At 42.9% G+C, this 23,478-nt stretch overlaps 1 protein-coding gene across 8 annotated transcripts in view; it reads left to right on the top strand.

Moving 5' to 3' along the window:
* MGA (MAX dimerization protein MGA) overlaps positions 1–23,478 on the top strand; it is an 82,611-nt gene that overhangs the window by 17,900 nt on the left and 41,233 nt on the right. For 5 of the 8 annotated variants that reach the window (XM_084631703.1, XM_084631704.1, XM_084631699.1 and 2 more), the window contains exons 6-14: positions 6,708–6,839; positions 7,506–7,604; positions 8,561–9,210; positions 11,269–11,629; positions 12,765–12,988; positions 13,829–13,975; positions 14,419–14,491; positions 15,981–16,501; positions 18,346–18,643. In XM_084631703.1, coding sequence (XP_084487829.1) covers positions 6,708–6,839; positions 7,506–7,604; positions 8,561–9,210; positions 11,269–11,629; positions 12,765–12,988; positions 13,829–13,975; positions 14,419–14,491; positions 15,981–16,501; positions 18,346–18,643 — 2,505 coding nt within the window. The remainder of the gene's footprint in view (positions 1–6,707; positions 6,840–7,505; positions 7,605–8,560; positions 9,211–11,268; positions 11,630–12,764; positions 12,989–13,828; positions 13,976–14,418; positions 14,492–15,980; positions 16,502–18,345; positions 18,644–23,478) is intronic. The other 3 variants (XM_084631702.1, XM_084631700.1, XM_084631705.1) reach the window with 3 other exon arrangements.

Here is a 23,478-nt window from a genome sequence, read left to right as displayed (position 1 = left end):
AATATCTTCTATTGGACCATCTTCTATTGGTGAGAGGTCACCCGAAGAGCTCAGTGTAAGCTCAAAAGCTTTTCTCAGTCAACAACAGAAGTGGGTCCAGTAAAAGATATTAGCTCACCCACCTTCTCTCTCTAATACCCTGGGACTGAAACAGCTACAACACTGCATGTTACAAAGACAAGCAGACTTGTTACTTCATTTAGGTAGGTGGGGTAGTACAAGGGAAGAGGCTTCTACTCCTGTCACTTCCTTATCCTGAAGCGGGTCTTCATCCTATCCTAGATATGAGGAGATTGAACAAATACATGCGTCATCTCAGATTCAGGGTAACGCTTGCCTCTGTCATCCCACATCTTCAGGCCCATGACTGGTTTCTAACTCTTAACTTTTACGTACAGGATACGTACTTCCATATAATCATCCACCCAGCTGACAATAAATAGTTCAGATTCATGGTGGGCCAAATCATTACAAGTAGAAAGTACTGCCATTCAAACTCTCCATGGCACCAAGAATCTTCATGAGGTGTCCAAAGGTAGTAGCAGCACATCTTAGAAGGAAAGACATTCATGTATACCTTTACCTGGATGATCAGTTGTGGGAAGGCAGATCCCAGCAGGACATGGCGGCAAGCCTGAAATATGTTCTCTCAGCCAGGTCTCATAGTGAACTACAAAAAATCATCTTATCCCATCACCGAATGAGTTCATAAGAGCACTGATCAACTTGGGTTAGCAAGAGCATACCTTCCAAAGGACAGGTTCCTGTCGATGCAGTTGCTATTACTTAGGTTAGAATTATTCCTGATTGCAATGAATCATAGAATATCAGGGTTGGAAGGGACCTCAGGAGGTCATCTAGTCCAACCCCCTGCTCAAAGCAGGACCCATCCCCAATTAAATCATCCCAGCCAGGGCTTTGTCAAGCCTGACCTTAAAAACTTCTAAGGAAGGAGATTCCACCACCTCCCTAGGTAACACATTCCAGTGTTTCACCACCCTCCTAGTGAAAAAGTTTTTCCTAATATCCAACCTAAATCTCCCCCACTGCAACTTGAGACCATTACTCCTTGTCCTGTCATCCGCTACCACTGAGAATAGTCTAGATCCATCCTCTTTGGAATCCCCTTTCAGGTAGTTGAAAGCAGCTATCAAATCTCCCCTCATTCTTCTCTTCTGTAGACTAAACAATCCCAGTTCCCTCAGCCTCTCCTCGTAAGTCGTGTGTTCCAGTCCCCAAATCATTTTTGTTGCCCTCCACTGGACTCTTTTTCCAATTTTTCCACATCCTTCTTGTAGTGTGGGGCCCAAAACTGGACACAGTACTCCAGATGAGGCCTCACCAATGTCAAATAGAGGGGAACGATCACGTCCCTCCGTCTGCTGGCAATGCCCCTACTTATACATCCCAAAATTCCATTGGTCTTCTTGGCTACAAGGGCACACTGTTGACTCTCATCCAGCTTCTCATCCACTGTAACCCCTAGGTCCTTTTCCGCAGAACTGCTGCCTAGGCATTCGGTCCCTAGTCTGTAGCAGTGCATTGGATTCTTCCATCCTAAGTGCAGGACTTTGCACTTGTTGGACCTCATCAGATTTCTTTTGGCCCAATCCTCCAATTTGTCTAGGTCCCTCTGTGTCCCATCCCTACCCTCCAGCGTATCTACCACTCCTCCCAGTTTAGTGTCGTCTGCAAACTTGCTGAGAGTGCAATCCACACCATCCTCCAGATCATTTATGAAGATATTGAACAAAAGCGGCCCCAGGACCGACCCTTGGGGCACTCCGCTTGATACTGGCTGCCAACTAGACATGGAGCCATTGATCACTACCCGTTGAGCCCGACAATCTAACCAATTTTCTACCCACCTTATAGTCCATTCATCCAGCCCATACTTCTTTAACTTGCTGACAAGAATACTGTGGGAGACAGTGTTAAAAGCTTTGCTAAAGTCAAGGAACAACACGTCCCTTGCTTTCCCTTCATCCACAGAACCAGTTCTCTCGTCATAGAAGGCAATTAGATTAGTCAGGCATGACTTGCCCTTGGTGAATCCATGCTGACTGTTCCTGATCACTTTCCTCTCCTCTAAAGTGCTTCAGAATTGATTCCTTGAGGACCTGCTCCATGATTTTTCCAGGGACTGAGGTGAGGCTGACTGGTCTGTAGTTCCTAGGTTCCTCCTCCTTCCCTTTTTTAAAGATGGGCACTACATTAGCCTTTTTCCAGTCGTCCAGGACTTCCCCAGATCGCCATGAGTTTTCAAAGATAATGGCCAATGGCTCTGCAATCACATCCACCAACTCCTTTAGCACTCTCGGATGCAACGCATCCAGCCCCATGGACTTGTGCATGTCCAGCTTTTCTAAACAGTCCCGAACCACTTCTTTCTCCACAGAGGGCTGGTCACCTCCTCTCCATTCTGTGCTGCCCAGTGCAGTAGTCTGGGAGCTGACCTTGTTTGTGAAGACAGAGGCAAAAAAAGCATTGAGTACATTAGCTTTTTCCACATCCTCTGTCACTTGGTTGCCTCCATCATTCAGTAAGGGGTCCACACTTTCCTTGACTTTCTTCTTGTTGCCAACATACCTGAAGAAACCCTTCTTGTTACTCTTAACATCTCTTGCTAGCTGCAACTCCAGGTGTGATTTGACCTTCCTGAGTTCACTCCTGCATGCCCGAGCAATATTTTTATACTCATCCTGGTCATTTGTCCAATCTTCCACTTCTTGTAAGCTTCTTTTTTGTGTTTTAAGATCAGCAAGATTCACTGTTAAGCCAAGCTGGTCGCCTGCCATATTTACTATTCTTTCTATACATTGGGATGGTTTGCCCTGTAACGTCCATAAGGATTCTTTAAAATACAGCCAGCTCTCCTGGACTCCTTTCCCCCTCACGTTATTCTCCCAGTGGATCTTGCCCATCAGTTCCCTGAGGGAGTCAGTCTGCTATGGTATGGGTCTGCTGGCCCTATGTAGCAAGCATGTATGTGTTGCTGCTTGCCAGACTTCACCTGTAGTCCCTTCAGCTCTGTCTCTGGTGAATCTATTTCTCAACAATACCCCAGATGAACAAGAAGGTTGTAGTTTCACCATGTCATCTCGGAACTGAGATAGTGGAAGGAACCCAAAAAAGTGCATGGAAGGGTACTGTTCTTTGCTCCCTGACAATGACTTTAACCACAGATGCATCAGGGAGGTGGTTGGAGAGTCCACCTGGGCTGTCCACAAATACGAGGGACCTGATCCCTAAAGTCATGGGGCACTACATCAGTGTCCTGGAGCTTAGAGCCATCAGGCTAGCCTGCATGGCCTTCCTATCTCTCCTTCAAAATTACACAGTGCGGACCTTGGTAGATTACATGTACGTGATGCACTGTGTAAACAACCAAGGGAGTGCACACTTGGCCTCCCCTCTGTCTGAAAACTATTAAGTTCTGGTCGCTCCAACATATGATAAACCATTCATTCTTCACCTCTTGGGTGTCATCAACAACCTGGCAGATAATCTGTTTACCACACATGAGTGATCATTGCGGAGGTCCTTCAGAGAGCTGATATTCCTTTGTTGGGGGACCTCTATGATAGGCTTGTTTGCCACCAACATCAAGTGCCAGATGATTTGTTCCAGACCGGGCACAAGCCTGGCGTTGCCTATGCATGCTTTCTTTCTGCAGTGATCCCAAGGACTTCTGTATCCCAGGGTAACAGCCAAAATCAAACAAGACAAAACTGTCTTTGTGTTACCCTAGTAGCTGAGATGGTTTTGGTTGACAGACCTCTTACAAATATCCATTCTGCTGCCTATCCAGCTCCCAGATTGGCCAGATCTGATTTCCCAGCACCATTGCCAGATAGTCCATTCAGACGCAAAGTCATTGTGCCTGCAGTGTGGTAGTTGCCTGGTTGAGTATTGCAGACAGAGACGCTCCCTACAGGTATAGGAAATCCTGATACAGAGCAGGAAGAGACTGCCCAGGAAGACTTACTCATCTCAATTGAAGAGACTCTCTATATGGGCAGTCCAGTATGGCCTGGACCTGGTCCAGACCTCAGTATTGATGATCTTTGACTATCGCACTTAAACGTTCAGTTCTATTAAGATCCACCTTGCAGCATTTTCAGCTTGCCATTTACCTGAACTGTTTTGCTTGGTCTTTTCTCACTGAACATTATCAAAATTTTTCAGAAGGCTATTACATACCTACCAACCAGTCTTAGAACCTACTCCTGCCTGGGACTTCAACATCCTCCTCCTTAGATTTATGAAGCCTCCCTTTGAACCTTCTTCAGAATGCTCCCTATATTTCCTCACTCCAAAGACAGGCTTCATAGTGGCTATCACTGTGGCTAGAGGAGTGAGTTAGTGCCAAGCACTTATGGCTGAACCTCTGTATACAACATTGCATAGGGATATTGTGGTGCTAAAACTTCATCCAAAATTCATCCTCACGGTGGTCTTAGAATTTAATCTAAACCAGTCTTCTTCCCAAAGCCACACTCCACACTGGGAGAAGAGAAGTTGCATATGCTAGATGTGTCCAGGTCCTTGCTTTATTACATTCAGGACCAGACTGTTCAGACGGTCTCCCAGTGTATTTCTGGCACTAGCCAGGCATTCTAAAGGTCAGGCCACCTCTTCACATAGAATAAAAAATGGATAACACAATGCAACTCACTGTGTTACCAGGTGGCTGATGTACTTCTCCTAGCCAACATTAAGGCTCCCTCCACCAGATCGCAAGCAACATCTTTCTCCTGCTTCAGTAATGTGCTGATATCAGAAATCTGCAAAACAGCACTGTGGACCACTGACCTTGTCAAGCGTTTTACTTTGGGCTTAGCAGTCAAGTCTGGTGCCAAGCTTGGGAGAGCAGTTCTTCAGTTACTATATTAATGGATGCAGCTGAAACGCCTTCTTCCCACCATCCTGAAAGGATATTGCTTGCTGGTCACCTATAGTGGGATCCACTCACACGTACTCCAAAAGAAAGGTTACTTCCCCTACTGCAACTGTGGTTCTTTGAGATGTTGTAGTCAGTGTGGATCCCATGACGCATCCTTCATCCCTGCTTTTTGGAATCCTCAGCTGACACTGGCTTCGAGTTGCGAGGGAACTCAGGAAAGGTGGTGGCCACTGCCTTTTATGTCTTCACACAGGCATGCAACAAGGCACAGGCACACATGTGACCCTAAAGGACACTGCTACTCAAAGGACTCAGGTAGTGTGCATGTGGTACACGTGCAACTACAGTGGGATTCACACTTGATTACAACATCTCAAAGAACCACAGTTACTGTACAGTAACTGTTCTTTCTCTGGGTATTACCTCAATCCCACCAATAAAAATAATCTTCAGAATTCATGCAGATTATCAGTTTCATGGTTGTGAGGAAATGAATGTTACACATGAAATAAAGAAAAGATCTTGCTTGGGATTCATTAATTTGGAGGCTTCAAGAGAACTCTGTTCTGTTTGTTGTTGTTAAATTCATCTCTTGTCATTTTTAATCTTGACATGAATTGATGTATTCTGGGATGAGATAGGGACTTTCCCCAAGCTTGTTCAGTCTGGGGCTTCTCAGAAAAAAAATTCCACAGCACAATATGTACACATTTAAATTTAAATGATCATGCACATACGAAAGGTCACTTCAATTACCTAGATCCTAAATTGTTCAGCTATACATCTCCAGATGAACCATTTTATTGATCGACTTGTTCACTTAGTATCCCCCTTCTGCTGCTGCTTAAAGTGAGGGAAAGTGACTATTATGATTGGTATACCTTTATTTTATCCCAACCATTGCAAGTTTTCTTAGAGGAAAAGCACGTGGGGACTTGGAAGGGGATAAGAGTCTAGAAATTCCTTTGTACCTACTAGCTTGCTCTGTTGAATTATTCTATGCAATTGTTACTTCTTTCACTTCGTTTTTCTATTCAATTACTAAGAAAATTTATTTTTATATAGTGCTTCTCATACTAATGGTATTCCATAATACTTTGCAAAAGAATGAGAATTCTATCAGTATCTTACTGATTGTGCAGTGACTGAATATGTAAACACAATAGCCATAATCATAATTAATTCTATTTTATAGCACTTTTCTTCCAAAAAACACATTAGTGTTTGTATGTAAATTGATATAAATATTCAGGAATCACTTCACCCATTACAACTGTTGGCACAACTGTTCAGTGGTGGACAACAACAGTAGGTAACAGTTTTAAGATAAGAAATAAGGAATATTATATCCGGTTAAAACTTAAGCAATATCTTACACCCAGCTTGTGGATATTAGCACCTGTTTTGAGATAAGGAATGTTGCCCAGGAGAACAGAGGTTGACCCTTTCTTCTTTTTCAAAAAGTGCAATAGGATCTTTACATTCTTCCCTGGACAGAGAGAGATGAAAGTGGTTTTTCCTTTTTATCTCATCCCAAGCACATCTTAATAGGGTGGTATGATCTCAGATACTGTAGTATCTAAACTGCATAGGAGTTGAAGTCTGGTGGGAAACTGGAACCCCTGGCCATTCTTTTTTCTATTTTCAAGTCTGTTAAAACACAGAATGAATGCAAACTCTTTTAAAGTAACTTTTTATTACTTGTATAAGCTGAGAAATGTATCATCTTAAAAGATTTGCTGCTTCTTTTTGCTAATAGTTTGCGGGCTGTGTGATTTTCACTGGTACTTGCTTCTTGCAGTGGGACTAAAGTTGAACTCTGTGGACCCAACAATGAGCATTGACCTGAAATATTTGGGTGTGCAGCTCCCGCTCTCCTACTCAAAAAACTACTCTTTGTGGAACTACCCAAGAATCAATCCTGGCTGTTCGGGTAGGTAAACCATGCTTTCAAAATACATTATCTATTCTTTCAGCATTATTGTTGAGGGCTTGAGGGGTTGGGATTAGTTGTGTATGTGGAATAGGAGTTTTAAATAAAGTTGAATGCCAGTGATGAGAAGGTATCGCATAGGAATTTTTTGTTTTTAATGAGGAATCTTTATACGAAAGCCATATATCATAAACTTGCTGTTTAAATTACTATGAACTTCTTGGCCAAGTGGTCTACCATGTGACAGTCAGGCTCTGATTTTCAGTAATGGCATTGTCATGCAGCTGTACACCTGCTTAGCGCAGGCACGCATGTATGTGTATAAAATTGGGTTTTCCCTAATGGACACACATAGATTGCCTGTCTAGCCATGAGCTCAAAGAAAATTTCCAGTTCGCATGTACGCATGGAGTCATTTGTGTGTATGGTATTGGTGATATTTCATATAGACCGGACTCCTGAAATTGAGGCCCCAAATGTCGATTCTAAGCCTTTTTTTCTGTTACTTTGCTTGAGGGTGCTGTAGTCACAGTCAGTTAGACTTCCATGTTGTTAGGGGGCTGAGTTAGAAGTGGTATTGTTCCACATGTAGAGGATCATTATTCATTCATGTGTAATGTTTTTGCACCTGGTTGATAAGGTGAGGCTGGCTTGTTTTCTTTCCAGATGCTGGGTTTCCCTTTGTTTCCAGGACAGGGAAAACGAATGATTTTACCAAGATCAAGGGCTGGCGAGGGAAGTTTCACAGTGCTTCTAGAAATGAAGGTAAGAGGTAGAAAAGAGTGTTTCCATGTGATACATGTGGCCCTTTTTCTGTCCTAGGAGCAGATCCTTTCAGTTTACTTAATGCTTTATTTTAATTTTTAGTGAAATTTTTGGAGCAGAAATGGTCATGAGTAAAGAATCCCCTGGTTACTGTGATTTCACTGATACAGATTCAAAGATCTGAATGGGGTTTTGTGGAATCAGAGAGATTTTATTTTCCCATTGTGATTTATTCTACTTTGAAATAGGATAAAAGTGTGATTTTTATTTTGTACAAATGACTGCTGAGAAAAGGCAAAAGCTAACTGAAATAGGGTTGTTATTACTGATCCATTTTGGACTCTATATAAACAACCCTTGTTTAGAGAGGTGTGGGAACTCTTATCTTCAGTGTTGCTTTAGACTGTTCTTTGGGGAAGAATCTGCAATTTCTTGGGTATATATGTTTAAAATTATAATGGGAGTAGATACTTCATAGGTTGAGGAAACCCAACCTTTGCCTAATGGGAGGCTGCTTTTGGTGACTTGCCAGGAGCCAGAAGGCTACACTGAATTTAAATAAACTGTAGTTAGATTGCAACCACTGTAATAGTTTTTTAATGCAAAGGTGTACCTTGGAGAGACTACATATCCTAGTTTGTAGTGCTTCAAATAGGTCTTCATAGTTACCCATTCAGAGCGAGATGGAACACTGCACCCTGAGACTTGTAACTGCCATGAGCCACCCATCATATCAAAAATTCCAGTGGCTGCTAGGTGCATTGTTGAACTGAGTGGCCATATTTGGCATGCATGCGTGCTGTGCTATGATCACCCATTTCATACCCAGATGTTGTATAAAAGCTTTGGAAAGTTAAAGAAATTACTGTTCTCTGTTGACTCTACCTATTAGGAGAACTGACAATGTACTTTCTCTGGAGTTATTTCCTGTGTATTTGGATTCCATATTTATTCAGGTAGTAGTTCAGAAGGGTCTTTGAAGAATCGCTCCGCTTTCTGCAGTGACAAGCTGGATGAATACCTGGAAAATGAAGGGAAGCTGATGGAAACAAGCATGGGATTTTCTTCTAGCACTTCCACTTCTCCTGTGGTTTATCAGCTGCCAACCAAGAGCACTAGCTATGTACGAACACTAGACAGTGTTCTGAAGAAGCAATCCACCAGCACTCCATCCACCTCTTATACTTTTAAGCCTCTCGCTGTGTCTTCTGCCTCTAGGAAGATGAAAATTCAGAATAAACAGACAGCTTCAAAGAGCCGAGTAAAACCATCCTACAAACCCATACTTCCTTCACCTGTTGTATTAAAGCAGAAACACAGCTTTTCAGTCCCAGGGGAGAAGGTTACTAAGTCTCTGCCAAGTAGCAACATGGCTAATCAGGTGGATAATTTTATGGTGCCAGCTCTAGAAGAAAACATGTTGCCAAAGCAGATCAGTCTGCGTCAGGCACACCAGCAGCAACAGGCTACTCGCCCACCAGGTTTGTCTAAATCTCAGGTGAAGTTGATGGACTTGGAGGACTGTGCATTGTGGGATGGGAAACCACGGACCTACATCACAGAAGAACGAGCAGACATATCCCTGGCAACTCTGCTCACTGCTCAGGTAAGCTACTGTAATTACCTCCCTTCTCTTCCCTATCAAACCTACTACTTCTGCACTCCAGTGCTTCGTAGCTAGGGTTTAACAAAGAGATAATGGTGCTAATAAAAATATACAGGGTGCGGGGTCACCTTTTCTTACCGGTTAGATGTATTGCTCTGTAGAAAAAGTCAAGAAAATGTTTTCTTAATTTGTCTATCTGTACCAGCAATTTAGACAGTTGGAGATAGTACAGTTGAGCTTCTGACTAAATTCACTCACTTGTACTGTGAAGAAGGAAGGGGTTTGCCATTTCAGAAGAACAGTTAACCAGGAAAAGTGTATAGTTGTATTGGCAGTCCCCACCCTTGTCCACATTGAATCAACTTCTTGTCTTGGACTCATGTTTCTATTGTAGTAACAGCTATTATTTGAGTTAAAAATTGTTGATACAATATAATTTTCTTAATCAGAACTCCCCAGTGGAGATGCTTTTGTCCACTTCAAGAAGAATTTCTAACCCAGAGAAGCCATCTTTTTTTGTTTAATAGTATTTCTGCTATTCTGGGAGCTACATTGCCAATAGTGGTGTTTGGATTTGCCAGTGTCATTGGCAAGAGGCACTGCCCACCTGGGACAGAGTGAAAGCCTACAGTCTGCCCAGTAGAAGTGGCAGTTGCAAGACCCCTAACATGGGAAAAGATGCATATATCAGAAAGAAAAGAGGAATAGAAAATACTAGATAAGTGCAAGAATTAATGTTGCTCTAGGAATCATAACCTTTGTACATCCTGGAATTGTAAGTGTACAAAATGTTATATTAACATAGAATTTTGATATGTATCTTAATATATTCGGTTAATTTTGTTAACTATGTACCATAAAACATACAGGTACGTACATGGTAACTTGGCATTTCCTGTTTTTTTTTTTTTTTAACTTTGCACAGAATTGACGTTGCTTTAATGTATTTAATTGAAAATAAGTCCTGCTTATATCAATTCCTAGGTGTATCATTGATAGGGCCCTACCAAGTTCACGACCATGAAAAATGCTTCATGGACTGTGAAATCTGGTATCCTCCCATGAAATCTGGTCTTTTGTATGCTTTTACCCTATACTATACAGATTTCATGGGGGGAGACCAGTGTTTCTCAAATTGGGAGTCATGACCCAAAAGGGAGTTGCAGGGGGGTCACAAGGTTATTTTAGAAGTGTCACAGTATTGCCACTCTTTCTTCTGCGCTGCTGCCTTCAGAGCTCAGCGGCTGGAGAGTGGCAGCTGCTGACTGAGGGCCCCGCTCTGCAGGCAGCAGTTCAGAAGTAAGGGTGGCAATACCATACCAGGCCATCCTTATTTCTGCGCTGCTGCTGGCAGCGGCTCTGTTTTCAGAGCTGGGATCCCGGCAGCAGCGACCGCTCTCCAGCTACCCAGCTCTAAAGGGAGCACCACTGCCAGCAGTAGCGCAGAAGTAAGCGTAGCAGCACCACAACTCCCCCTACAATAACCTTGCGACCCTCCCACACCACAGCTCCTTTTTGGGATCAGGACCCCTACAATTACAACACTGTGAAATCTTAGATTTAAATAGCTGACATCATGAAATTTATGATTTTTAAAATCCTGTGACTGTGAAATTGACCAAAATGGACCGTGGATTTGGTAGGGCCCTACTCATTAAGTATGAATCTCAGCTCTTCTGCTTCTTGGATTACCCACTGTAGAACATCAGGTGACATGACCGCACAGCAACTTTTAGTGCAACTGTTCTCTATCCTGTCATTCAGTGTAATTTGCAGTTTCTTCTGCCCAGGGCAAGTCCTCAGCTTCCTTATAGTTGGTCTTCTGCTGACTGCAGCTTGCTCAGAGGCAGAACCAGACCTGTCAATCAGGGTGGGGTGGGCATGACCATCCCCTTGAAGACACCACTCTGTGTCCTGTCATTCAGTTTAAATTGCAAATCCTGTACCTGATGTTAATTGTGTGGTGGCATTGATTGTGTATGCAGATCTTGTATGCATGCATGTTTTTTATCTCAGTAGAATTTCAAATGTATACGTATGTATTTTTTTTAACTTTAGGCTTCTCTTAAAAATAAACCTATCCACAAAATAATCAGAAGGCGAGCACCACCGTGCAACAATGATTTCTGCCGTCTGGGTTGTGTCTGTGCTAGCCTAGCACTGGAAAAGCGTCAGCCTACCCATTGTCGCAGGCCTGACTGTATGTTTGGCTGCACTTGCTTGAAAAGAAGGGTGTTAGTAGTAAAGGGAGGATCCAAACACAAGAAAATCCTGAAGAAAGCTGTGCGTGGAAGCCTTGTATTCTATGGGCCACAAGGGGAAGAGCAGCAGGAAGAGGAGGAGTTGGAAGAAGAGGGTGATTGGGAAGAAGATGAGCTGAAACAGAAAGATAGGAGGAGGAGAAAGAAGGTGGAATACAGTGAGTATTACTAGGGGCAGAGTGATCACTCAAAACAATTTCAAAGCCATATGCTTTTTCATGAGATTTTTATGTTGAATTTATAGCAAACACCTTGCTGAATCAAGAAAGTAGGGTGAGTTCTAAGAAATTTCTGTACATGCAACTTCCACCTACTTTGCCAGAAACTAACTAGAAGCAAATCTTGTTTCCTACTTTATTGATATTTTAGAAATCTGCCTTTCATTTAGCTGCATGGTTGACATTTTTGGAACTTTTTATGGGTTTATGACTTGTAACATAGCCAGGTATCATTCAGGGTACTTGTAAAAAGTCTGTCACTTGATTATCATCCTAAATCAGTTCAGAGGCCCAGGATGTGAGTCACAACACATTGATCATTATGTAATTTGGGACTTCAGTATTATTCACTCCTTTGTTTGCTTTGCCCAGTATTTCATTAATCCCTCTCACAACAACTGAACATCTAGGGCCATATCTTCAGCTGATGTTAGTTGTCTTAGCTTCACTAACTTCAATGAAGCTATACTGACTTCTGTACCAGCTGAGGGGCTGTCCCCTAATGTGTATTGGGGAAATAAGATGGCAGCTGTCAGTAATGTATTAAACACCAAAGAGAGGTTGAAATTGATGTGGACTGTACTTTGTTCGTACTCTTAAATATTGATGGCATTGTCTCATCATGTTCCAGTCAATTTGATTTATGGAATGAATAAGATTCTCATGCTACAGAGAAACATCACAAAGTCTTGGGTGTCTTGATTTTATTACACAATACGGAAGAAGATTGCACAATGCGTAGAACTACTTTCTTTATTTTTGTTTAATATTTAAATAGTGACAGCATTCTCTACTACTGTTGACATTTGGTAAATGAAGATGAAGTTTAATGTAATTTTTACCTTGGTTCCTTTCCCTTTCCCCTTGGTGTGGGCAAGGACCAGCCACTCTTGCCTAGAGCTTGAGCCCAGAAAGAGAACCAGTGCTATTTCCTGGGAATGTGAGTGGTTAACTAATAGGAGGCAGTGCTTAGACTTAGATGGATATTTCTGTAATTACTGTAGCATTAGATGAGACATCTTCACTGCAAAAATATGCTGTTTTAAAAAACGTTTTTTCCTCTTTCATTTTTCAGCTATCTGTGATACAGAGCCAGAGCAGCCTATTAGGAACTGCCCATTGTGGATAAAAGTAGAAGGAGAGATAGATCCAGAACCAATTTACATCCCAACACCATCTGTCATTGAACCAGTGAAACCTTTGGTGCTGCCTACCCCAGAGCTCTTGCCTTCCAGTAAGAACAAATCTTCCAATGGAGTCAAACCAGGGAGAGTGTATACTCCCAAACCCAACCCAGTGGTAAGCAAGGAAAGGAAGATGCTCTATTTTCAAAGGAAGAGGGCAAAACCTCCTTGTGTGTTAAACAAACCAGCCTTCACTAAAAATCTGTACAAATCAGTATCTGAAGTAGGTTGATATGAGATTTAAGTCCGTAATTGGATACTTTTGTAAATAGAATTTTGGTGAGGTGGGGTTGATTTTTTTTCTTCTTCCCAATTTTAAAATCCGTTTGTCTTTTATAAACACATTATTGCATGAGTACAAGTATGGACAAAAGGGGTTGTGAATTTCTAGCAATAATGCATGCTATTTTGCAAAATATAGAACATTCCATTTCCTTAAATACTTGAGCTATTCAATGTAGCTTATATAATTAATGAATGATGTGCAAGACAAATGAGGAAATATATTTTAAAACTAATGGATTTTTTGTTTTAGACCGTGAAGACATTTTGATTTCCAGTGTCAAAGCATTGAAAAGTCTGCTTTGTGTTTTAGCCCATGAAAATGTGAAAAGTAAAACCTTCCACAGGGATACTGATAGAGAAGTATGTAGAGATGTGACCAGAATTCAGCAGGTTTCCTCAAAGCAGAATCTCTCTCTTTATCATCTGCCAGGTTAAGCAGAATAGTTGTCTTTGCACCTAGATTTTTTACTTAAAATAAAACCTAATTCAGAAGTAAAACCTAGATGGAGGTCTGGTACTAGGAAGGAAACTGACCCTTTGAAAGCAGGAGCACTCCTTGCTATTTTTTCTGTTTATTGAAGCACTGCTGGAGGTAAGGGACACTAGAATGTGGAGCTGTTTCACAGCTTGGATATGTATCTCAAATGAAGTGGTTCTGTTTGAGTTGCAGATTCGGGATGAGGACAAGGATCCTGTTTACTTGTACTTTGAGAGGATGATGACTTGTGCCCGGGTCCGAGCGTATGAATGCAAAAGGGAGGAAAAAAAGCAGCAGAAGGACCCATACATCTGTAATTCAAATAATTGTACCAGAAAGGTGAGATGTCACCTTTTGACCACAAACTCCTCTATTGACTATTTCATGCGTTAAGATGTTGGACAATATTTTCATAAGCACCCAAGTCATTTTTGAAGATGGGACTTAAGCTCCTAAATCATTTAAATGTTTTTGAAAAATTTATCCACAGATTCAGTGTGAAATTTGTCTTATCTGGAATCCTCCTGCAGCCAGATGTAGGATTATGTGTAGTGCTTTAAATGTCCATTCATTCATAGAGCCATCCTGAGGTTGGAACTGTATTTTTGGAAATGCTAGCGTATATGTTTCTTTACTCTGTTAAGCTCTGGACATTAGAGTGGTGAACTAGTCTATTTTAAAACATGTTTTAATGTTGAAGAAAATGTCATGTCATGTTTAAAATAAAATTTTTCTCTTTCTTCACCTTCCCCGCCCCAACTTATTCTTTCTCCTTCTCCCAGGAGCATGATCCTGAGCACCAGACCTTTAAAAAAGAACTTTGTGAGATGGAGAAAGACACTGATAAATCAGGAGGTAAGATTTGAGTTTTGAGCTTAACTTAACTGCCTGCTACCTGTAAGTTTCTGGTAAAAATATTGTAGATATTGATGAAACCAAGGGCAGCCATGCAGGGAGAGTCCAAGAAGGTGATATGCCTAGAACTTTCATAAGGCAATCTGAGACCCATTTAACCGGGTATGGTACCTTTAAATGGTATACCAAAGTACTCTATTTGTAATTTTCAACACTTCAGGTCTTGTGTTATTACAGTTATTAATAAAATTCTTATGTTCTTGATTCAGTCACCTGATTTGTCAGGAAGTGTATATGAGTACAGTGGGAAGCAAAACAGGTTAAATGTCTAGACCAAGTGCTGCTCTAAAATTTAAAATGACAGTTATTACGATGGCTTGGTTAGTGGTACAAGGCTTTGTTGCACAGTAGACTTGTGTTCGCAAGTGGCCATAAGATGCTTGGGGTTTTTTATTAATACACACTCGTTCCAGAAGGCTCAGATACCCACGTTACACTGTCAGGCTTGTGGAGTCCTTCGTAGAATATTCCAGCTAGAGTTATATGGGGCAAGGGAGTGCCTTCACCATTATGCTTGGCACTGTTTTGCAGCAACCTCCATTAGTTTGAATTGAAAGGTTAAGATAAACTGACTTTTCTCAGTGCATAATATAAAACTGAATTTGAAACTTCCAGTCCGTAAAGAAGTAGATTAAATAAGTGTCTGGAATAATATCTTGCATTTATACGTTATCTTTCAACTCAGAGTGTCCCATAGGGTGCTACGAGCTTTAAAAATGTTATACAGACTAAAGAGAACACATCATCCACCACTGAATAAGCTGCCTTTGAGGTGAAATGTGGCAACTATTTACAGTGCATAGCAACACTCTACAGTTAAGGATGGGAAGTGGAAAAAATACATCCATTTGAAAATGCCGGTGAATTTAGGTAGGCAGAAATTAATTACCAGATTTAAACTTGGCCAGGACATAGGGCTCGACATCCTTACTATTTTCAAAAAGTGCCATTGAATCGCTAATGACAACAAAAGGTCAAGCCTCTGTCTTTTGTAGGAGACCTAAAATAGCACTGTGCTTGCTCCCTAATGCCATTATGGGACATTGGTTCTTTTCTGACTCCCAGGGAAAGTGCCGCCTACTGAATCACCAACACCACTCTCTGCTGCATGTTAGTGTTCCTTGGAGTTCTTGCCTCTCTGTGCTGAACTGACCCAGCCTTGTTTAGCTTGTGAGATGTGATGGGATTGCAATACAAGGTGGTATGGCTGCATGGAATGAACCATAAGGAGGATGGAATTGTTAGTTCTCCATTGAGATTTTATCGGTTTTTGTATCACTGAAGTGGGGAGTGGTACTCTGAGCTATTATTTGACTTCTGTTTCCCTGCTGCTAATACAAGGGTGGAGGTGGGGAGAATAAAACTATATTGAATGTCCAGGTATTAAAATTCCATAGTATTGCAGAAACCTATTTCAATTCTTTCTCAGAGGAAAGCTGGTGGTCTTCCCGTAGTGAGGGGGAATCCTCCTCCACCTCCTATGTTCGTCACACTACTCCAGGTGGGCCAACCAAACTTATCGAGATTATCTCTGACTGCAACTGGGAGGAGGATCGCAATAAGATCTTAAGCATCCTATCACAACACATCAACAGTAACATGCCACAGTCCCTCAAAGTGGGTAGCTTCATTATTGAGTTGGCTTCAGAGCACAAGTCCCGGGATGAGAAGAATCCTCCCGTCTATTCCTCCAGAGTGAAAATCTCAATGCCTTCCTGCCAGGACAAGGGTGAGAAGCCTGAGATGCCTGTCTTGGAGACTCCTGCTAGTGCAGTGTCATCATGCAAAATATCAGAAAACATAAAGTTCTTGCGGGCAGATACCTTGGACAAACTACAGGAGAAGTTGCAGGGGGGAAAAGGCTTGCCTTTTTATACAGGGCTTTCTCCTGCAGGAAAGCTGGTCGCCTACAAACGCAAAGCTAATTTGAGCCCCTCAGGCTTGATTCAGGTGGGTCCTTCTGCCTTTACTGTGGAGATTAGATTCCATTTCCTCCAGTGTTCCTGAACTCCTTCATGGTACAAGAATTTACTGACTGCCTGGCCCTTTGTCTGTCAAATAGACTTTCATGCTATCTGGGAGATGTTGCGGTTAAGTCTGCAGTCAGTTACACAGGCTTGTCGCTTTCAGGAGTCAGTCAGTCCTAACATTCTGTATGCAGATTAGAAGTCTGAAGCCTAGTCATTTAGATTGTCCTGTTACTTGTTTTGTGGGTTGGGTAGCCAAGGTGCAAAAACTTTATCAGGGTCTTTCTGATACTGTATTTGGAAAACTTACAACAGATGCAGTTGGCTCTGTCTTTAATCAATGAGTGCCCAGGGCCACAGAAGAAATATACTTAGAGAGAGATGCACGCTGGGGAAGATATTTAAAAGGAGACTGAACAAACTTAATTGCTTTGTGCAATAACTTATCATCCTTATCTGTCTGCTTATCCCTTTCAGACAAGGTTTTTTATCTTGAAGTGATGTCATAGTCCTGAATCTGAAATCAGTTGGTTTCTTGGAAATTATTGGTATCACACATTCAGTATTATGAATTAACTGTAGGATCAAGTAGGAGGGGATAAACTGTGAAGTCAGGTGAAGCCTCTTGTTAAATATAGATATCTTTGATAGAGAAAGTAGTGAGAACATGTTGGGGAAAAGCATATGAATGAAAAAAGAGCAAACTGTGTTTGCATGAAGTTATACAAATACAGTGCCAGCATAAGGAGAAGCCGAACAAATATATACATATTTAACTTGACTGAATAATTCATCAGCAAAAACAGTCTTAGACCAAGATTTTCAAGAGTGACTAGTGATCTAGGGTACCTCCATTTTTGGGACACCTTAAGTAGACCTGATTTTCAGAAGGTGAATGTTCATCTCTCTGAAAATCAGTCCCCTTTAATGTGTCTCAAGTTGGGCATCAAAAATAACCAGTCTGTTTTTTAAAATATTGACTTTAGTCAGTAGAGCCTCTTCTAGATTTATTTTGAAAGCTTAGAGGGTGCTGTTGACATGATGAAAATTAAAATAGTTTAATATAGCCAGAAAATAAACAATAAAGCTCTACAGCTTAGAGTTTCACAGTGCAGTGACCACAGGTGTGTAGTCCATTCTTCTTGAAGATGTTCTACTCCATCTGTCTCCCAAACAACCACTCTTGTAGACCTTCCTTTTAACTCCTGTGCAACGGGAGGGAGAAGCTGAGCTGGAGCTAACCCCTTATTCAAATGGGACCAAGTGGCGTCCTGCATCCTATCAGAATAACAAATAATAGCAAGAGTAATAATGAAAAATATTGCCAAAGTAAATTCTTTTGCAGTCTCGTTTCAAAGACTTGTCCCAATGTGCATGGCACTCTAAGTATTCTTTCTTCTGCGTCTCCGGACAGCCACCAAAGGCAATTAGTTTAGTTAAAGAGTGATACATTCAAAGCTTCATCCTCACCAAGTATGAATATCCATCTTTAGTCAAGACTGAGACATAAGCCGAAGTGCAAAAAAGATATGTGCCAGCTTCATTCTACTTCATTTCAGTATCTTTAGACTCTATGGTTCTTTGAATATCTTTCCTCCTAGAGTCTGAATGGCATCTAAAATCTATGGGTTATGTAGAGATGTAAAATAATTTCTTGGAGTTATCCTGAGCAGAAAGCAGATTAATAATGCCCATTCTGAATTGCAATGTTACTCTGAAAAGCACTTCTGGAAATCCCATGGAATGAAACACCTTGTCCAAAGGTGGTAAGTTAGCAAGTTTTTTTTTTTTTTCCTTCACAGAATTTCCCTTTTCCACTTCTTTCAGGTTAATGGTAAAAGTTATCCTCAGGCCAAACTCCTTTTGGGACTGATGGGGGCATTACATCCAGCCAATCGGCTAGCTGCTTATATCACAGGCAGGCTGCGACCCACAGTACTTGATCTCTCAACCCTCAGTACTGTGATCTCCAAGGTAGCATCCAATGCTAAGGCAGCTGCTTCCGGGACACCATCAGTCCAGGTGCCCACCACATCAACTCCCCAAACTACATCCTCCATCAGCACTACTTCAGCCCCCACTGTGACGACTCTGAAAGCTCATGTCCCAGCACAGAGACAGATAGGTAGGTTGGAACTTAATTACTGTATTTTAAATTGCCTGAAGCATAAAATAGAGAATGAGTGTACAGCATTGCTGTTGATTTCTGTCCAAGAGCACACACTGCCTTTGGCTCTTACAGTTGCCTACCTAAACTGCCTCTGCAATAAATAACTTCTTTACCTAAAACACTAAATTTTGTCTTAGGTTAGAATTATGTTTGCAAAGGTTGAAAATGTGCTGTGGTAGTATTGATTAAATAAAAAGTCAGGACAAAGGAGGTTGAGTGGAAAAGCACAAATTAAGTGTTTAAAGTTGGCTTTTTGTTCTGACTGGATGTTTCTGATTTGAACCTTCTTATCTTTGTCATCGGCCTTTATTGGTGAGACTTTCTTAAACCCCAGGGTTAAAAGAATTAGGATGAGTCTAGTCTGTTGTTCTTCACTTGTATTTTTATTTTTCTAATGGTGGTATTTCACTTGAACTTCAGGTGTCATGTCAGTGTAAGGTATGAAAACAGCAAAGACACATGAAGAGATGTAATGAAAAGCAAGATGGTCAAATCTGGATTAAGAGAACAACATGTGAGCAGCCATATCACACTGGTCTCTAATTTCATTAGGTTTCACAAGCTAAGCAGGGTTGGTCCTAGTCAGTTCTTGGATGGGAGACCTTCCAAAGTGTAAATGAAAGGTTCTTCTAGTAGTGTCCCTACGGATGCTCCACTATGTGTGTGCTTGCCTCCTTGCACTGCTGATGGGAGAATTTCGGTAGTAGTGTCTGTTAGGCCCGCACATGTGCAGTCTTTCCTCACGTCCCACTACGAGGCTAGCCAGCGTGTGTGGGCTAACCTGCCCTCAGTTCCTTCTCAATTGCCCCTGGCTAGAGATGGAGCCATTAGCAGTCTGTTTGTGACCATTAGCTTCTTTAACATTTCTATAGTTAGCCTCCCCAGTCTTAGCTGTAGTTTTTTTTCTCTTTCTGAACAAAAAAGACTGTATTTTCACCCTTTTTTTGTTGGGGACCCTTCCCCCAACAGGGTGTGCCCGGTTCACTGGGCTTCAGGAAGTGCCTCTCCTGCAAAGAAGCTGTCCCTGTAGCAGACAAGCACTCCCTGGTGCATACACTGCCTCAGGGAAGGCCACATCCCACAGAAGTGTGGTGTCCACCAGCAACTCAGACCCATGTCTTGAATGGTCAGGAAGCTGAGACAAAAGATCATCTTCATGGAGGCAGCCCTTAAACTCCCTCCCCACTCCCCCAGACCTGCAGCACGAGTCACCTGGCAGATGTGAGTCTTCCCCACAGCCCTCAACATCCAAGGACTGTGGGTCGAAGAAATCAGTCGCAAACCCCTCTTGTAATTCATCGAAAAAGAGACTGGGAAGTGAGCCCCAAGAGGGATGTTAGGTATTATCAATATTGTCTGCACTAAGATAATCCCAGCCTGGTACCCACAGCTCACGAAGATCTGGAATGGCAGGTACCATTAACACGCTTAAGGCACTGGCACAGGGTCAACAGTATCGACAAACAATGGTAGGAGCCAGCACTCCAGTAAGAAGATGCTGCCAGTACATGCTGTACCATTGGTGCTGTCATCAATGCCCCATCCAGCACCAGCGTGGTTGGTACAGGCAAGATCTCAGATGCCCTCAGTACCACCAGTGGCACCAGGTTGGTCAGAATCACTGGAATTCCCGCACTCGAGAGACCTCCAGTATCTGATGTACCAGAGGCTCCTTTTCTTGGCACTGGGATCTTGGCACCAGTTCTTCTCTGCTACCCTGCCACCCACTTCCACTCTCTACTGTGGACTCAGACAGCGAGCCAGAGAAGGCCATTTCCCCTAGTTCCTCTTGTGCTCCCTATGGTGCCCACTATCAAGAGGTCTCCTGAGCACACCTCAGATGGCCCCACCACCACCACCTTGGTACACTAACCATAGGCACTACCACTGGGCTCTATTCCATCTCCCCAGTGGCGGTACTGGGATCCTTGGGTTGCATATCATCCCCACACTTCTCAGGTTTCCAGCTTTACCCGTGAACCCCCGAGATATTCCCCCTCGGCCATGGCATCCAGAACTTCGAAACCTCTGGAGGAGATTGTGGAGGAACAGGAGGGCGGCACTGAGGAAGAGGTGACTCCGAAGACCAACATATCTTCCTCCCCACCCAGATGAAGCCATCGTGCCTCCACCACTGTCCTTAGCTGATGACTTCCGGCTTTTCCAGGACTTGGCAGAAAAAATTACAGATACTTTGCAGATACCCTTGGAAGTCAAGGACACCCATTACAAACTAGTTGACACAGTACACTCATCCTCTAAAATAGCCCACCCCATTAATGAGGCTCTCCTGGACCCCGCAAGAAACTTATGGCAGACCCAGCATTGGTGATGCCTACTTGTACGTGGGCTGATAAAAAAAAAAATATTATGTCCTGGTTAGGGAGACGGAATTCCTCTTCTCCCACCAACTCCATCATCGTGGATGCTGTAAATTCTTGGAGCCGTCAACACCAAATGAGGTCCATTCCCTACGACAAGGATTGGAAACGCTTGGACTTCTTTGCCAGTAAAGCCTATTCCTTGGCCACCCTATAGTTCCAAATCGCTTATTATCAAGCTATCTTTGTCAACTATTCGAAACGTAGCAACTTTATTGATCAGCTTCCCGAGTCACAGCATGACCAATTGGATGCTATCATCCAGGAGGGACAACTAGTAGCCAAAACAGTGCTACAGTCTGCCCTTGATGCAGCTGATACAGTGGCCTGGTCCATCTCCACAGCAGTGGTTATGCAACATGCGTCATGGTCACACCTTTTGGACTTCCCTAAAGAGGTGAAGTTGACTGTTGAAGACCTTCCCTTTGAAGGCACCAAGCGCTTTGTGGTGAAGATGGACATCTCTCTTCATATCCTTAAAGATTCTACGGCCACTCTCTGATTTGTTAGGGATCTACATGCCTGGACAAAAGAGAGAATTCAGTCCACAGCCCCAGCGCAAACCACGCAACTCCCAGTACACAAGTCAGTGCTATTACAGACGCAGAAGAAGAAATCTAGGTTCCCCAGACGTAAACCATCTGGCCCGCAGCCTTCCACGTCACAGCCATTCACCTCCAAACACCAATTTTGATGTGTTGGTCAAGGCATCAACGGGCCACTCCCACCCACCCCTCACCCCCAAACAGCTGACCAACATTTCCTACCCATTTGGCTCGTCTTGCAATGTTCTGCAGCACCTGGGAACGTATAACATTGGATCAATGGGTCCTGGAAATTGTTCGCAATGGGTATTCCATCTACTTTATCTCCCTCCCTATTCTGCAGCACCCTACCCTGTGGACCTTTTCAGGGACCCTTCTCATGAGAGTTAACTACAACAAGATAGATTTGTCTCCTCCAGTTAGGAGACATAGAACCAGTACCTCGGCATCTACGAGGCAAAGGTTTTTACTCTCGCTATTTTCTAATACCCAAGAGGAAGGGACGTTGGAGACCCATACTAGACCTCAGAGCACTCAACAAGTTTATCAAAGCTCAAAAATTCAAGATGGTCACTCAAGCTATGATTATTCCAGCCTTGGAACAGGGAGACTAGTTTTTGGCCCTCGACCTTCAGGACACCTACTTCCATATCACAGTCCTTCCGTCCCACAGACTGTTCCTCAGATTTACCCTGGGACAAAACCACTAACAGTACAGAGTACTCCTCATTTGGGCTATTATCAGCTAAAGAGTATTTTCCGAGGTCCTCTCAGTAGTGGCCATGCACCTGTGCTCCCAAGGGATCATGATTTGCCCTTACCTAGACAATTGTCTCCTCAGAGCCCAGTCCTTCCAAGAGGCTCACCATGTCACCAAATCCACAATGGACTTGTTCACGGAACTGGGCCTACAGATCAATGGCCAGAAGTCAACCTCACTCCAGTGCAACGCCTGGAATTCATAGGCACCGACCTCAACTTGTTACAGGCCAGAGCCCTCCTGCCTCAACACAGATTCCTCTTTTTGGCCACACTTAGAGAGACCATTCAAAACAACCCACAAATTTCAGCAAGACACTGCCTACAACTTTTGGGGCATATGGCAGTGGGCACAGTGGTAATACCACATGCCAGGCTTCATATGTGATGTCTCCAGATGTGGTTTGACTCGATTTACAGACCAAATGGAGACCAACTAGACAAACCCCTGTCACTACCCACCAGGATCAAAAACTCCTTGGACTGTTACTTACCTGCAAAAATGTTTGCCAAGAGATCCCCTTTTCACAAACCTCACCCCATCCCCTGTCATTGTTTCTCACCACCAGTGCATCCCTCATAGGATGAGGCGCGCATCTAAACGACCTCACAATACAAGACAAGTGGTCATCCATGAAAATATCCCTTCACATCAACCTCCTTGAGCTCAGGGTGGTTAGGAATGCCTGCGCCCATTTCCTCCCGCTGATTAAGGTATTGCACACAAGAGTCCTAATAGACAACATAGCGTTCATGTACTACATAAACCGACGGGGAAGCTAGAGCACCCTCCCTGTGGGCAGAAGCAGTAAGAGTATGGAATTGGTGTATCTCCCACAATGTTACATTATCAGAGGCTTACCTTCAAGGTGCACACAACTCGATGGCGGACAGTCTCAGTTGCATGTTCCCACACAACCGCAAATGGGAGATAAACCCAGCAGTACTCCACAACCTATTCAGGCGGTGGGGAACACCAACCACAGACCTGTTTGCCATTCACCTGAACAAGAAAATGTGCACGTTACAGCTTTAGAGTAGGGATAGGGCAACACTACCTGAGCAATGCTCTTCTTCCCTGGGACAGGGAACTTCTCTATGCCTT

Source organism: Lepidochelys olivacea (assembly GCF_965140295.1).
Source record: "Lepidochelys olivacea isolate rLepOli2 genome assembly, chromosome: 6".
NCBI classification, from domain to species: domain Eukaryota; kingdom Metazoa; phylum Chordata; order Testudines; family Cheloniidae; genus Lepidochelys; species Lepidochelys olivacea.
Note: the sequence above shows the minus strand (reverse complement) of the source record. Positions and strands in the feature narration are given on the sequence as shown.